Below are 17,896 nucleotides of genomic sequence, written 5' to 3'. Positions count from 1 at the left end.
AAGGGAAAGTCTAGGAGAGGGGTATGTATATATATTCCTCTGTTTTCATATTTGCCCGTGTTGGTATTTGCTTGCACATTTAATTTAAATATTTAATTAAAATTTCGAGCGCGGATTGATTCAGACAATTAAAAATAGCGACCTCAGCAAAGTAAGTTTAATTTGGAGATGTGCGTTAGGCTTAGTTATCTGATTTGGACTCATTAGCAATGAATGTAGATGGAAGGAACCTGATGGACTAAGAATTTCCGTATACTTTTATGTATAAATTAGTTTATAAGGTTAAAAGTTTAAATACATACGAACGAAATCTTAAATGAAATTTAAATAGAAATAATTGTAAAGATAATATATAAATACTTTATTTTAAAAACTGATCAATTTGGAAATGCCTGAACTGAACCATTTAGATACATTTTTTAATATGCTTTGATTGTCTCTTGCCATTAGCAGCACAAAAACAAGAAAAAACGCAATAGTCGAGTACCTGGACTACTAGATACCCGATACTCAGCTAATGGGAATGCGAACGAGAAATTTAAACATGTTTTCGCATATCAATAGAAACTGGCAAAATGAATGAAAACATGAAAACAATTTTAAAATATTTTTAAAAGTGAGAGAGTGGCAGTTTTGTGCGGTTTGTGAGCGGTACAGTGGGCGTGGCAAAAGCAGCAAGCAAACTTGAGCTGGACTTCTAAATCGACCTTCATACGCTACTTCTAGAATACGCTTTTACTCCACTAGTAGCTGGTATAATTACACACATTTTGTATTTGTGAAGGTTTAATGCCTTAAATTAATTTTCAATTTGCAGATATATAAATTTAATTACTGAAGCTTTTACTTTGCCTGGTATGTCGGCTAGTCCTCGTTTTCTAGATATTGGAATAATTAACAGAAACTGCGTTCCCTGCCTTTGAATTCATAATTTTTTGTGTGCAATTAAATCTGATCTGGTGTGTGTATTTGCTTGGCCATAAACATGATTAAAAATTGTTGGATGCCTATCCGCAGCTTAAATTAAACATCCCAGTCCGCAATGGCCGCAGAAACAACAGCAACATCACAAAGGACCTTGTGGCGTCTACATGTGTGTGTGTCTGCTTGTGTGTGCTTACCAGCATTTGTGCGTGTGTGAGGACGGTGTGTGTAGCTTTGGTCCTGTTTGCATAAGTAGGCAAGCTAAAATGCTCCGTTTCGTTTCGCTTTTGTTTTATTTGCATTGTTCTGGGCTGCCAGGACTTTGTGGAAGGAGTTTATTTGCTCTTCGGCTTTTATGCGCGCAAATTGTTTACTCTTTTTAGTGGCTTCTATTGTGCCAGAAAACAACGGGCTAGGATAATGATTGCCCAATGCCCTGCAAGCTTGCTAAGGCTTCGCTCAATTTTTCAGGATTTTAACTGTTATAAAGTCGTCATTGAAAAAAATTAATGTTATTTTTATTTATTAGTTTATAACATTACTTCTGCAATGCAAGGACAAATTGGTAAACTTTTAGACTTTAAATAATAAATTATATGTAAGTACATATACGTTTTTTTCTTCCTAATTTATGAGTATAACATTTAAAAATTCATATCAATATAGGCAAATATTTTTATTCTTATACACCTATCAATAATTATTATTTAAATCACCTGAAAAGCCAATTTAGTTATAATTTTTGTTGTTTTTGTTATACTCCAACTACCCTCATCATAATTGCGGTAGTCTTAGACAAATATTACTGATTGTTAAATAGGCATAAATCTTAGTTTAAATAAACATTTAAATGCCATAAATTTTAATAAAGAACTATCGCATTCCATTAAATAAAGTGGTGGGCTTATTTTTTGACTAAAGGACCTAAAGCTAAATCCAAATTACTGAATCGGCTTTGAAAACCAAATCCAACTTTAAAGTGAAAAGTAGCCTATCCGCAAGCCCATCGCCTATCCTATTATCACCCATCCCCCACCAACAAATGCGGTAACAATGCTTTCTCCCACTTTCCTCATCCGTCGAGGCTTTTTGGTCGCTCATGAGCAAAGAAAAAGCACTTAGCTCCGCTCCTTCTCTCCGCTGCATAATGGGGCATAAGCGACCACGCCTTTCGCCCCTTCATCATGCAGTACACACATATACATATGCAGATGCTAGAATAAGGTGGAGGAACAACACTTTCGCCTTAGTGTTGCGTTCGCCGGCTGATGTTTGGCTGGGAAAAGCAAAAGTGCATACAAATGCGTTTCGTGTGTAGCCCCAAACTGCATTCGCTTTTTATGGTAATGCAAGGGGTTGTGGGTGGAAAATGCGATTGGCCCTTGGCATTGGGACTTGTCTGTGACTTTTATTGGCTTCTTAGAGAATTCGGAAAATGGAAACCTGGTGAGTTTTAGTCTTTGCCACATAAGGGATTCACTGTTAGAGTTTACTGCATTTGGCAAAGACGCCAATTGAATAAGGAGCTATGATTGATATACATAGGCATAATTGATTTCAGTTCACTCATAGTTTTATTAATTATAAATAAGGTAATGCAGACTGCAAAGATGTTCAAATACTTAAGCCCACAAATCTGATTTATGCCGTTGAAAAGTTGATTTTGATTTCTCTTAATAAAAGTTCTCATTCAATTAGGATATATTTATTGAAATAAAAGAAAAACAAATTCCAATAACTTTAGAAGTTCCCTCGGAAAATGAATTACAGCTCGAGTAAAACTTTTCTTTGCCCATCGAACAGCTGTTGACCCTCGCCTTTCAGGCCTTCTTCGGGAAAGGCCTCCACTTGACCGAAAGTTGGACCATTATGGCAAATGCACAAGCACAAAAGCGAAAGTGGAGCACAGATGTGGGGGCGAGTACAGTCATATACGTATTTATATATGTATGCAGAGGAAAATACAGATACCCACATATCGATGCTGATGGCCAGCCTGCTTTTAACTTTTGTAAGTCGTCTTTGGCATTTTTGATCCACTGACCTGAAAGCCGGTCCACACATATTCCTGCATGTATATTGATATATGAATAGGTAGAATATATGGCAGTATGCATATACATATTTGATGACCAAATGCTTTTCAATAGCAATACAACGCCAGCAACATTCAGGCACATAGCACAAAAGCCAACAACAAAAGCAAATAACCGATATATATATATGTTCATACATATGGGAACAGTGGCATGGAAATCTGGGTAGCTTGGAAAATGGGGAGGAACTGTACCTGTGTGTGTGTGTGTGGTCAGGTGTGAAGCTCTTTTGTGCCGGTGCATACAGCAAAAAGGTATTAAAAATGCTATATTGGCAATACCTCAGGATCTACAGTGGGTATAACCCATAAATATAAACTGTTAGAGGATATACACATATGTGTTTGAACAAAATTAACTATTGAATGACACCATTATGATATATGTAGGTAATTATAATGTATGTATAATTTACTGAATTTCGATAGACGATAGGCATAGACGAAATAATGCAGTGTATGAGCCGAAAATACCAAACAGCCCACTGTGTTTGCTTATAGAAGAGCAAAGAAGTTATCGAATTTATTAAAGTGAGTTTTAGTTGAAAGCAACATTAAATACAAATATTTATTTCGAGCGCTCGATTTAAATTGCTTGTGAACCAAGCATACAAAAGAAAATAACGCTTTAATGAATTCCCTTGTAGGCATAATCCACTGTACTAATCCCCGATGTAGCCCAACATTTCATATGCATATTTAAATACTTTCTGAGCGGACGCTTTGTTATGCAGCATAAATAACCAAAAATAGAGGTGGGTAAGCCCTTAAATTTATGCCAAACTAATGCCAGTCCCTGGGAAATGGCTTTCTCTTCAGTTCCATCAGCCAGCAGTGGGCTTTGAGCGGGCTTAGTCCTTGTCCTGCAAAATGTTGTTAGCTTTATCCTGTCGATTGTCGCTGTTGAAGCTATAAAATAGAAAGGTTATTATAAATTGCCATTCGTGGCCGGGCCAACAATAAAAAAGGTTGTTTTTTCGTTGCTGGCTATCTTTCTTTTATGGTCGTGTTCTATGCAAATGTTTGCATATTTATTAAAAATAGCAAAGATTTTGATATAATCCGTTGCATTTAATTGACTGCAACTAACAACTGAAAAATGCCATGTGGGTCACCAGAGAGTCCTTTATAAGGACAAAAAACATTGGATAAAAAAACGAGAGGCTGCTAGGGTGGTAGATTATGGGTTGTATGGCCAATAATTCATGACTGTGCACAATAGATGGGTGGGAAAAGCATTGAAAGGCTTTTAATGGGGCGAGGATCGGGAAGTGTATTTATTTGCATTCTCTGATCCGTTACAATTTCAATTATGAGAAATGGTCTGATATGTGTTTGCATTTCATTTCGTCGAGTGAGCTCAATGATGACAATCATAAAGAGTCTTTTTTTATGTCGTTCCCAGCAGGATAAGCTGTAAACACAGCAAGCTTACATATTGATATGCAATCTCGCACTCTTATTCATTGGTCATAATTTATGTTTTTTAATTTTCCTTACTGTGTTTTATTTTATAGGGAACTTAATCCTTTCGATCTACTCGATCAAATCAAATATTAATAAATCAAACGATTATTAATTCTAAACCTAAATTTGTTTCCTGTTTAACTAAACAATGTTAAATAATCAAGATTGTTTGCGAACAAAAAGTTGCACAATCTGTATCACAATCCCTCCGCAAGGACTTCTTTTTGTCACTGGCAGCGCTAATAAACAAAGGCTTGGCTGATTATTGCCATTGAACTGAAAACGGGACTGCCTGCGACAAAGTAGAAATGTTAGGAGAGTCGGGATCCTTGACGAACCTGGAGGAGAGTGCTCCGCCATCCGCCATCCGCTATCCGTTTTCTGTTATCTGTTAGTTTAGCAGCCACTACATGTTGTTTCAAAGTTTTCCCGGAGCAATCAGCTGGGTGGGCGGAGGAATGGGGCCGTGGGGTTTCCAACGGCTGATGTTGATGCTGCAATTGGAAAAGTCAACGGCTGTGTGCAATGCCAGAGGCAATATTGTCTCTTTGGCTGGAAGACGGGCCGATATAAGGGAAATTGAAAACAGAATTGCAGACGGCAGGCAGGTGGAAGCTAAAGGAAATGCAATCAAGTCGGTTACTGTCTGGGTTTTCCTTGTTGTCATAAAAGGATTTCTACTAAGATTTTTACCAGCTTCCCTGCAGTAAGGATGTTTGATATAGAAATACCTTGGATTGGCTCAGCTGTTATAATTGGTCAAGATAATCTCCCTAAAACTCCATGATAGTGATGATCATATTTATAAAATGAACTGTCAAATGCTTGATATAATTTTTAGAAAACAAAAGAAGTATATTTCATTTAAAAATACATCTTAATTAGGATTTCTAGGAGTCATGTTGATGATACATTTGGATTAGCTTAGCTTTAAATTTTTTAAATTAAATTTAATTTTTTTAAACAAAATTAGTCAGCAAAAATAAATTGTTTATGGAAATACTTGGCAGAAATACAATCAAGAATCAGCATGTTTGATTTGTGCATAATAGCCGTTTCTAAAAAATGCTTGGCTACAGAATGCATGTGTAATTTTGCATTTGGATTTGGTAACTATTTGCGCAAACTGAATGTAATTTTCAATGGAATTTGACCCAATCGTTGGCATCGTCATACAGTTAAAAATATTGCAGGATCCGCAAGCCTGTGACCGCCAACCACCGATTGAAGTGCAAATCGAATCAGCCTGGCGTGAAAACGCGCTAGGAAATCGCAAACCAACAAAAAAGTGAAAACGGAAAAAACCGGAATGTGTATATATTATGTTATTATTGAGTTTTTGTGCGCTGAAAGTCCTTTGGCGTAGGGAAAACTGTATTTAGCCAAGGGCTGCTGTTGTGTGCATTTTTTGTGGAAAACTTGCCACATTCAGCTGAAAAAGCAAATCAAATTTCCGGACCAAAATCCTTTACTTGGCCAAAACCCTCTTTCCGTCATTAAAGTTGCATCTACTCGTCCTCGACGACGTTGCCATGGCATTTCAGTTTGAGTCTGGACAATTAGTTGTGCTGCTGTTGCAGCCTTCGATCCCGAAATCTGTTCCAATTTCGGTGATTTCCCAGCAGCCTCACCTGCCACTCCATTTCATTTTCAGACCATCAGCGAGGACTCTGACTAAATAATCAATAACTGTCACACAAAACCAATTCGGGCTCCTGGCACCCGAAACTTTTCGGCTGACAAAAGTTCGGTGTGTCCAAAACACAGCCAACAAATAAAGTGCCGCGCTGTTTTCATTTGTTTTGATTGAGGTTGGCATCTTGTTCAAGCAAATGTAGGTGAATGCTTGCCCAATGAAAAATGGAATATTGAATTACGTTCAGTGCTGGTGAAATTGAAGATCCTTACGGTTGGATAAGTTAATTTGGTTCGGTTTGAACTAATTGGCTGTGGGTTGACAACTCATGAAAAATTTTTGATATTTAACAACAACATTTACCATTTAAATATGCAAAAAGCGATAATATACTTGTGGCTTTTGGTGCGATGGCCCAGCTAGCATAGACAAAAATGCGGATTTGGTTCTCTGAATTTTCCCAAAAAATCATCCGCCCAATCGACCGTCCTTCCAAAATATCTGCAAACATTAATTTAATTTCTAAAATACATCCCTCTGTCGGTTTGTCGGAATGGAATGGCATCACACAACTCCCACATTGAAATGGAACCATTCGATTCTATGGCCTTACCTTGCGGCAGTTGATTTTGGTTACGCCCTCTTCTCGGCCTAAAAATATGCTGATCAACTTTTCTTGGCTTTTTTTGGCTGACATTTGCACATTTTATGGTCCATGGCCACAATTTAATGTACGATGTGCTTTGTTGGGCCTCTCTTGTTGTTGTCGTCAATGCCGTTCTCATTTTCGTTGTGGGCTAATTTAATATTGTGCTTTGTATGATTTTCACATATTATCAAGAAGTTTTATTGCGGCAATTGAACACGTTGTCAGAAGGACTTGACTCCGTATCGTCGTAAAATTGAAGCACCCCCAGTATTTTTGGATATTTATGTTAAGGATATTGTAAACGTGTACTGGTGTGTGCGTATACGTAATATGCGGGCGGCCCTGCGGCTCTGTTTTGTTGTTGTTGTTGGTTCGGGCTGTTTACTTTTATTGGCATTCGGTATTATTGGTTATTGTGCAAGGATGCTTATGGTATAGGGATCGGAAAAGGTGCGCGTGCCTGTCTAGCTGACGGTTATAATTTAACTTTTATTTCTCTATTTATGGCTTAATAAGACACACGTTTGGGAGGCTTCCCAAGCCAAGGATGCTTATCGGATACTTAAGCCAACAACTTTTTTATGACCGGGTCAAGATAAACGCTTATTTAATTGCTGCACACAAAACTTTCACAGCGTTGACAATACACTAACCCCATTATCAATGGCAATAAATTTATATTTGCCTATGGTAATAATTACCTTATTGATTGTGCCAGACCATCACGAGTGATTTATCATGCCCAATAAATGTCAAACTCAATATAAACTTAAGTCTGAGTGCGACTACTTGTAATGCATAAATATAACTTCTTTCTCATCTGATGTTTCTCATGCCTGACTTTTGGTCGATTAAGAAAAAATTATTCACTTATGGAGAATGCCCAAGGGAATTAAATTCGATAAATTTTATATTTCTTAATAATAGAGAATTCTATAAGTATTCACGTGCACTTGTATTTAAATAAATTTATATAAATAAACATAACTGCTAAAGCAATCGTTTTATTTTTCATAAAATGTTATAATATAGTTCTATAAGATAAATAAAATGTATAAAATTTAATGTATTTAAAAGTTTGTAATTTTCATAAAATAAGTATTTAAAATTTATGTTTATTGTAAATTTATTTTTACTTATTTGAGCTAAAGGTTAGTACTGCTACTGACGAACCGGGTGATTAAATCCAGTGAGGTTTTTTGGCATATTTTCGGTTCCCCTGCAGGAATGCCTCACTTAAAATCAACAGCAAATGGCAGGACAAATGTTGACAAAGAAAAGCAACTAATAGCAAACAACAGCCAGTGAAGTGGTCCTTGACGAAAACGAGAGCGAGCTAGGGTCGGCGTAGTTGAAAGGATGCAGCGAAGCAAATAGCGGGAGAGCAAGGACTAGGCCTAGTTTGGGAATTCGTTCTGAAACTGCAGCTGACCGCAGGTCGTGGTTGAGGGAAAAAGCTGGGAAAAACATACATCCCAGGCTCCCGCGAGACTTCTCCTTCAGCCAAGACTCTTGAGAAATAACGCTTAGCTACTGCTTTACCGCGGCTCTTGCTTTTTATTTTTCTGGCATTTTGCTCGAAGTTTCCCCACTCACTAGTTCATTCGCTAGTTGTTTTTCCCCTTTTTTGTTTTTAGCTGGTAAGGTCTATTATGCTTGCGAAATTGCTTTACAGCTGCAAAACAAGGCGGCAAAAAAGGTTACACAGCACAAAAAGAAATACACACAAAAATGAATAATGACAGCGAGCTGGAGGGAATAGCCTAGAGATTACTTTTAACTCCGCTTGCTCTTTTGGTGATAATGAGCAGAATCCCAAACGCTCTTTCAGAGACAAAATCGGATTGTTAGTAAGATAAACATAAGACAAACAAAAAAGTCTGAATTTTTAATCTTTAACAATAAATGTGCAAAACCAATCCATTCAAAATGCAGAATATCAAACTGAATTTTTTTAAAATTTGTTTCTTTTAGTTTAACCAAACCTACTCGTATAACTGCACTGCAACACTTTTAACTGAGTTAAAAATTTCAATAGTTTCCACTATTTACGCGGATTATAGAAATGGCTGAGACATAAGATAGATAGTGGACTTCGAGTAAGGGTATTAAATGCGAATTCACTATCACAGTCTCCGAACAGCAGAAGTGAAATAATATTTGCCCCAATCCTAGGGGGAGGAAAATCGGTTGGAGAAGTGCAGCTAAAATAATTTGCGCATAATGAAGCCGGAAGTGTGAATGCAAAGAATACAAGGAAAGTGGAAGAAAGAACTTCATTATCTGTGCGAAGCAGCTCGTCGAGTGGAAATTCAGGCTTGGTCGAGGCATTCAAGCTCGGAAAATTACACAAAAATCTTTGCCGGGATTTTCTAATTAAAGTTTCAGCAAACGAATCGCGGCGCCAAAGTGAAATTAATGGCTCTGCCATTTTGGCCAGACCGGATTTTCCCATTTTCCCCTATTTGTTTGTATGCTTTTGTGTGTGTGTATATGTGGCTTTATGAAGTCAACGATGGCAGCATTTTGGGCCACTTAATCTGTTCTCCCAGCCGAGCTCAGCCTTATCCCCTCTTCTGCCCCGACACCTCTGTGTGTGCGTAATTTATTTGCAATCAATGCGGCCCGAAAGGACATTATTTTTACATTAAAGCAAGGGCTAAGATTGTGTGCGAGAGAGGAACTACAAAAGTTGGCAAAAAATCCGTGCCAAAAACCAAGTTTGCCAACATTTGGCAGCTGTCACATAATACATCTCGCACCGAGTATGCATAACTTATGGACTTCTAATAGGAACGGATTAGTTTAAGTAATTCCGACAAAATAGGGATTTTCTTTTGGGCACATTTGTTCGACGAAAATATTTAATGTGGCCTTCAATAATTGTACAACCATTTTTTAAATAATAATAACAATAATAATATTGCTTAAAAATTAATTATTATATAAAACGGATAACTGACTTTCAAATTGTATATATTATAATATATCTTCTTGAGTTCGGATTTAAGTGTTTGTTTGAAGAACACAATATCTATGCAAGGCTTGGATATAGAATTTCAATCAGTGACATGTGACATATAATATTTGTGAGTTGTAATGCGAGATTCATTGGGCTGAACGTCCCAATCTCACCGCTTCGCCGTCCTATACAGGGGTCATTGCTCCCGATTTTCTGTATGTCTTTGTGTGTGTTGGTTTGCGTCAGAAAGAACTGACAAACTCCATGGAAAGTTTCCCAAACTCCGGGCACGTATCGTATGTCATAAGCAGGGAAAGCGGCTTTTGGAAGCGACAACGGCAATGGAAAACTGCAGCGGACACCGCAGTTCTGCAGTTGGAAATGAAATTATTAACCCCGCTGCAATGCAACATAAATAGGATTAGTGTCTGCAGCAAATGCACAAGAAGAACAAACACGACTTGGACTTGGTTGATGAAGGGGGCGCCGAAGAAAGGCCACAACAAAGGCAACCAACCAACCAACCAACCAACCAACCAGCCAGCCAGCAGCATTTGCATTTGCATGTTGCATACTTCACGGCGTAGTGCTCACATATGATAAACGGCAACGACAATCCCACAACCACAGAGCCACATACACACACTCGTAAATGTATCTGTGTCTGCGGGTATTTCCCTTTTTCAGTATCTGCTTCGTACTCGTTTTTCTTTGTTTTGCCCGAGCAAGAATGCAGCTGAGTATTTTTAGCTACATGCAAAAACTTCATTTCATTTCTGCGGCTGTAGTCCAGTGTATTGACCCCTAAACGCCCTCCACTCTCACACTCACACACACCCACATCCCCACGTAAGTGACAAAGCCATTCCATTTTACTCACACCCCCTTTCATTTCGACACCATCGCGGTTTTTGCAAGCATTTTGTTTGCTTTGCGGTTTCTGCTCACGTTTCTCACTCTGCTTCTTTTTGGAGTCCTAATTTAAAAAACTCACTTTCCTATCCAAAAGTCAACTGCTCTGAGCCTTATTGAGTATTTAACCAGCCGGGCAGGTTGATTTAAGTATGTATGCATCGTTTATCCATAATTAAGGCATCACTGGATCGATTTGCCCAACAGACACTTGCAACAGCCTCGATATTTGCCACTTGAAATCGAATCAATGATTCCAGTGAAATGCCAACGGGTAGTAAACAAGTCGATTTTCGTTGCGAAATCCGTGAAAAAACGTTTGTCAAATAATAAATAGTTTGCTGTTTCCCATTGCACAAAAATACTCGCTTGACTCTTTTTGTGTGTTTTAAAACAAATTTTGAGATATGAGTTATTTACAAAATGTATAGTTTCTTTATATATAATGCTTTTTATTGTACTTGTATCCTTTTAAAAATGTTACCTAAATACCTATGTATATGAAATTTTAAATTTATATAGCTCAAGAAGTACTACACTAGATGGAGCGCAGGTGCCTAGCGAAAAGGCGACCAAGAAAGGAACTCGCAGGCATGCGGTTTGGGCTTGAAAAATTAACGCGGAAATGCCAAAATGTTGTGCATACGCCCCGTTGCCTGCATGCAAATTTCATGCATTAAGCCAGGCAGGAGACAGTGTCGCGCCGGGGGTAAAACCGGGAACTTGTTGTGTTTGGCTTGCATGGTTGACGGCCATAATTGCAACATGCCGCACAAACACATACACACGCACATCGCAGTGGGCGATTTGAGACTCCAGCCAAGTCAAACAAACCGCGGGGCATAACCAAAAACAAAAAGTCTAAAAAAACCCGAAATTCTAGCTATGCCAAAGTTTGGCATGGTAGAGGGGGAATGGAAAATCTGTTGCGAACTCCTGGCTGGGTGTTGTTATGACTTAATGTGGCCAAGGCAAGGGGATTTAGGAAGTCACTGGCAAAAAAAATGTTACTAAGTTACTAAAAAAATAATTATATCAAATAAAAATATCAGGTCATGATTTTATTCAGAAAGAATAAAACAAAATATTATATAAAATATGGGAAAAAATTGGTTAAAACCAAGGAGGCTTAACAATGTAAGCTGACTCGTTTTGTTGATCGCTTGCTCATTTATTTATAGTGGTGCATTAACGGGAATATAAAGGGACCCTTACTTTAGTTCATTAAGCTGTCCGCACTAACCATATTCCATATTTTCCTGCTCTTTGTAGACCTGAGGCGGCACAACACCAGGATACCAATCGGGCTACTCATCCGGAATCATTCTAGTCCGAGTATGCGATGGCAGCGGGAAGAGCAGCCGCGACGCTGGAGGCTCCGGGTCCGCCCAGCGGTCAGGACATAGCCAGCGACAACAGCGCCCAGCGCCGCACGCTGGCGACGAAGGTGCGTCGAAAAGGGCCACGCCCCCAGCGGCGCCTGCACCCGCCCCTGCGCCCCCGCCTACCGCTCCATTTGCACCTGCTACTGTGGCTGCTGTGCTGCTGTTCCCAGCTGGGCCAGCTGAGGGCCGAGTGCCCAGCGGTGTGCGAGTGCAAATGGAAGAGCGGTAAGGAGTCCGTCTTGTGCCTTAACGCCAACCTAACCCACATCCCGCAGCCGCTGGACGCGGGAACCCAACTGCTGGACCTTAGCGGAAACGAGATCCAAGTAGTACCCGACGATAGCTTCGCGGCGGCCCAGTTGCTCAACCTGCAGAAGGTGTACCTGGCCAGGTGCCACCTCCGACTGATCGAGCGCCATGCCTTCCGTAAGCTGATCAACCTGGTGGAGCTGGATCTAAGCCAGAACCTGCTCTCGGCCATACCCTCGTTGGCCCTCTACCACGTCTCAGAGCTAAGGGAGCTCCGACTGAGTGGCAACCCAATACTGAGGGTGCCGGACGATGCATTTGGTCATGTCCCACAACTGGTGAAGCTGGAGCTGAGCGACTGCCGCCTGTCGCACATTGCTGTGCGAGCATTTGCCGGGCTCGAGAGCAGTCTGGAGTGGCTGAAACTGGACGGCAATCGGTTGAGCGAGGTTAGGAGTGGCACCATCACCTCGCTGGCTTCACTGCATGGCCTGGAGTTGGCCCGCAATGCCTGGAATTGCAGCTGCTCCTTGCGTCCTTTGAGGGCCTGGATGCTGCAACAGAATATACCGAGTGGCATACCGCCAACATGTGAGTCTCCTCCAAGGTTGTCCGGGAGGGCTTGGGATAAGCTCGATGTAGACGACTTTGCTTGTGTTCCACAAATTGTTGCCACGGACACCACAGCCCACGGAGTGGAGGGCAGAAACATAACCATGAGCTGTTACGTGGAAGGAGTACCCCAACCGGCTGTCAAGTGGCTGCTTAAAAACCGACTGATAGCCAATCTTAGTGCTGGCGGCGATGGTGACTCCGATTCGGAGCCCAGAACAGCGGCAGCTACTCAGGGGAGGAAGACCTATGTGGTAAACATGCTGAGGAATGCCTCGAACCTGACCATTCTCACGGCTGACATGCAGGATGCCGGGATATATACGTGTGCGGCGGAAAATAAGGCTGGAAAAGTGGAGGCCAGTGTGACTCTGGCTGTATCCCGAAGACCCCCGGAAGCTCCCTGGGGCGTAAGAATTATCCTGCTGGGGGCTGTAGCCGCCCTGCTCCTCGTGGGTGGATCCTCCTTTGCGGCCATTTGCTTGTGTTCCTTGCAAAGACGAAGAAAGCTGCGGCTCTGGAACTCTGTACCTCCGGTGAGGCGAAGTGAGAGCTATGAGAAGATCGAGATGACGGCCAGGACGAGACCGGATCTGGGGGGAGGGGCTAGTTGCGGAGGCGGCAGTGCCACTGGGGCCGGACTCTTTCATGAGACCGAGGAGCAGGGCTATCTGCGGGCAACTCATACGCCACTAAATGGCAACGATGCCGGGCAGGCGGCTGCCATCGTAAATCCGAGTGCAGGAAGTGTACAGCGGAGAAATGGGGACTACCTGCACGTGTCCACCCACTGCGATGACGAGGAGGAGGAGCAACAGCTGCACCACCACCCACAGCAACAACCCGCTAGCCAGCACCACCCCCATCCCAATCAGCAGCAGCAGCATCAGCAGAGGAAGGGCTCCCAGGGCCATGTTGTCTCCGCATCCGGGGCGAATAATTCAGCACCGCTGGAGGAAACGGATCTGCACATACCGCGCCTCATCGACATCGGCGGGTAAGTTGCCCAACACCGGGCGAAAAGTGGGTGAATACTTCCAATTGAAAACATGGAAATAAGTTTTAATTTTTGATCCTTTTTAATTTCATTTGTTGGTGTTCAATATATGGTTAGATTTCACTGAATGTTACAAATCTATATATTATATTAGCTCATTACAATTACCACGTTTTCTTCACTCAGTGTATGCCTCGGGTGCCCTTTGTTTCTGCGGTTCTCGTTACTTCGAGTGGCAATTGTCCCCCGACCGGGCGTCCGTGTCCCTGTCAAAGAGCTGTCATGCTCGAGTGCGGAGCGCCCGGATCTCCGTATTGCGTCCGTATTATGGGCAACACTTGACACTTCCACTCTGAGCTCGAGCCTCCATTCCGAAAAACCCCACGTCCACGCCCGTTGCCCAACAGCCATCCGCATCCATCTCCGGCGACTATGAGAACGCGCGTGCTAATGACGCGCGAAATATGCGAGCACATCCACATTCAACGTCCTGCCCCCCGCCCCCAGCCTTCAGCATCCAAGACCACATCCACATCCACATCCTCAAACACACGATCCGGACGGAGAAGTGGTTTATTTCGGGCACACTGAGAACTCACTCTGCCTGATTGGCGCTTGTCATGTAAAGGAATTCATCCGCGGCTGCGAGTACGAGTGCGGGTTAATGAATGTGCGGTGCCGGCTACCTTCATGGACGAGGACACTGCCGAGTAACGAGAATCTGAAAAGTCAAGCACTTAACCAATAAAGGATTTAGGCAACTACGTGGGCTGAAAAACACAAGAGGGGACAACTTTAATTGATTTTTGAATTACACAAGTTATTATTATTCATTTCTAAAATAGTTATTCTTTCCCAAAATGTATTCTCGTCCAGCCCTTGTTCTATATTTCCTAGCAGCTTATAAAGTTGTATTTAAATTAAAATTAATCTTATCTTATTATTCTTGCTTCAGCACCGATTCCGCATCGAGTTCGATCTCCAGCCAAGTAGACGCTGCTGCCCGCTTAGCGGGCTATGCCGGACACACCTGGAAGACCACACCCATTGCCACCACCAAGATCAATTCCCCGCACAGCAAACCGGTGACCTCGGCGGCACCGTCGTCTCTGAATACACAGGCCACGCCATACGCCCACTATGGAAACCACCCGGCAGACGAAATCGCCACCTCGGTGTTCTGTAGCGAGGGGCAGGAGAGCGACCTGTTCGATAGCAACTATCCGGATCTGCTGGATATAGCCAAGTATGCGGTGGCGCAGGCGCAGCAGGAAAGTCGGGGTCAGGGGTATGCCCAAGCCACGCCCACTCCGAATGGGGGCTTGTGCACTCTCCCCCGGAAACTAAAGACCAGTGGAAAGTACTTCCGCAACTCCTCGGATAGTCAATCACCCCTGCTGGCGGATAACTCCAGTAAATATGGTAGTAGCACTCTGGGCGATGGAAGCTTCCTGAACGAAGCGATGGGTCTGGGCAGAAGGTATTCTGCGGAATCGAGTTATGCCAACTATTCGAGCACGGCCACCTACACGGGCGGCGGCCAGCGGGCCAATAGTTTCCTTAACCTGGTGCAAAGTGGCGCCCATAAGGGCAATCTGCCAGGTCCGCTGCCGGGTCACCTGGGGCAGAAGCCCAGTCTGCCCTCGAGTCCGGTGCAGCATCAGCGATCTCTGTCGAGTGCGGCCACGCCCCTTTTGGACTTCTCAGCCCTAGCGTCAAGGGCCGCCGGAGCGGCTAACTCATCAGTGGCCGCCTATGATTATCATGCCGCGCAGCTGGAGAGATTTCTGGAAGAGTACCGTAACCTGCAGGATCAGCTGTGCAAAATGAAGGAGACCTGCGATACAATCCGAAAAAAGGAGACTCCTTTGCGAGTGGCCATTGGTCAGTCGGCTGCGCAGTTAGCGGACCCCGTGATGTACAGTGCAGCCTCGCACAGTCCAAAGCCGCCGGCGACCAGCAATCTGAAGACAAAGACCCTACTCCCAGGACAACCACCCGATCCACCGCCCTACTGGTTACACCGAAACGCCATGCTGAAGCGGTTGAATGGAGACGGCAGTGGTGGTGCTAATGGCTCAGGTGGATCTCCGGCCTCTCCACAGCCGGGTCAGGATATTTTCAAGAGCTAATCGCAATCGTGTACAGCCGATGGATTAAGTGATAGGACAGGAGAAGACTTCGAAACACTTTGGTCCGCCAAAGAGGGCATGAGCTTGCAGGAATCTCAGAGTCTCTTGTCAATATTTAGAAGCTTATAATTTAATGCATATATTTTATATACTTTATATACATTCTTAATGCTAGTTAAAGTCTTATAAATTGTTTAAATTGCAGCTCAACAAAAGAAAACAGAGATAAAAGAAATTCATTTTTACTATTTTTACTCTTATTAAAAGTAAAACATTAACATTTACTCATGAGTTGACGGTATCCATGTTACCTTCAGCCTATAATTGGTTTTGTAAATTATCACTTTTTCAACAACGAAATACACATTTTCCCTGCAAGCTCCTCCCGGTCGACTTTAATGCATTTGTCTGCATAGTTAGCTAGATAGCTAGAGGACATTGAACTGGTTCGATACCCAGCCCCTCTGTTGTATTATAGAAACACTTTTCCACTCTTTATACTCGCTACTATGCAATATTAAATACGATTCGGAGAAGCCGGAGGTCGGACAACATAAGATATTGTAAGTGTATAGACAGCAATCCCTTAGAAAAAAATACTTTCACGAAAACACCTATTGAATATTGAATCCTTAATCCTAGAACCCCAAAATAAAACTCTCGTGTTAGTCTAACTACAAGTGTTTTTGTACTTTAAGCGATCTCAATATAAACAAGGATAATATAGATGACCTAAATTATCATAAGTATGAGTTGGCACAGACTGCAGATCGATAGATTGACATATTGTTTGATTGTTAGATGTTTGTTTTTCAGTTTCGCAGTTCAGGTCACAAATTGTTCGCCAATTAGATCCAAACTCTAAATTGTAATTTAAAACGATGAAAACAAAAACCGAAACGTATTTTAGGGTGTCACTAAACTAAAACTCGAAAGCATTTCACCCAAACAACAAGAGAACGCAAAAATAAAATTAGTTGAGAATTGAAAAAGAAAATAAACAAAAAAGCAGAACGAGTTTCACTGGATCGAATGGGTAATCAAGGGGCGTGCAAATGTCTACATCCGGGGTAAAATTTTCTGAATTGCCGCTTGTCGTGCCACATTCACTTTTCGCGGGGGCGTTGGTCAAGATTAAACAATAATTTCGGACCACAAAATTGAGGGGAGGGACTTCTTCACACAGCAGAACTACGCCAATTGGTTCGGCGCCCATTTTCTTTTATTTTTCGCCTCGCATTCCGGTTGCCAAATGAAGTTGTAAAATGCAAATGAAGCCGCCGGCGTAGTCACATGCGCGTTAAAGTTCATGTTCGATGTGATGTCGCCATAAAGCAGGATTAAAACGAATTTATGAACCTTTGGCACGACGACAACGACGACATGATAGCCTCTTTATACCTCTCCGCACACCACATCCTTCGCATTTAAGCGCGCTCGCACACACACAATGTCGCACAGGGGAGAGCTTGACTTTGTCTTTTAGCCTCAGGCAGTTTAATAAAAGCGGTTGCCTACTTTTCCAGGATACATAGTGTAAAATGAAAATCGCCCTGGCAATCCCGAATCGGGGACAATCCTCCTGTGGCCTCGTCATCAATAGCTCATTTGAGCCTTTCGCTCATGAGCCCATAAATATTTTAGGCCCGACTTAAGCATGCATAGGCTGTAAATATTTTAAGGTCGCAGCTGAGTCAAAGATTACCTAGAAATTAAATCCACGTTGTCAAATTTATATATATTTTTTTTTACTATATGATAGCATATATTTAAATTATATTTAATTTTTATAAACAAGCATTACAACATTTTTTAAGTCACACAACTTGCCTACGGAAAATAAAAATGAAATAAAACAAGAGAGAACGCTATAGTC

General features: G+C 41.9%; 1 protein-coding gene across 2 annotated transcripts in view; it reads left to right on the top strand.

The window, feature by feature from the left end:
• Positions 1–16,997, top strand: part of LOC120458534 — a 31,188-nt gene extending 14,191 nt beyond the window's left edge. For both annotated transcript variants that reach the window (XM_039646211.1, XM_039646212.2), the window contains exons 3-4: positions 11,918–13,888; positions 14,844–16,997. In XM_039646211.1, the coding sequence (XP_039502145.1) occupies positions 11,988–13,888; positions 14,844–16,020 (3,078 nt within the window). In that variant the 5' untranslated portion in view covers positions 11,918–11,987 and the 3' untranslated portion in view covers positions 16,021–16,997. The remainder of the gene's footprint in view (positions 1–11,917; positions 13,889–14,843) is intronic.
• The last annotated feature ends 899 nt before the right edge of the window (positions 16,998–17,896 follow it).

The sequence above is a fragment of the Drosophila santomea genome, chromosome 2L (genome assembly GCF_016746245.2).
Source record: "Drosophila santomea strain STO CAGO 1482 chromosome 2L, Prin_Dsan_1.1, whole genome shotgun sequence".
Classification (NCBI taxonomy): Eukaryota; Metazoa; Arthropoda; class Insecta; order Diptera; family Drosophilidae; genus Drosophila; species Drosophila santomea.
This window is presented reverse-complemented; position numbering and strand designations above follow the sequence as displayed.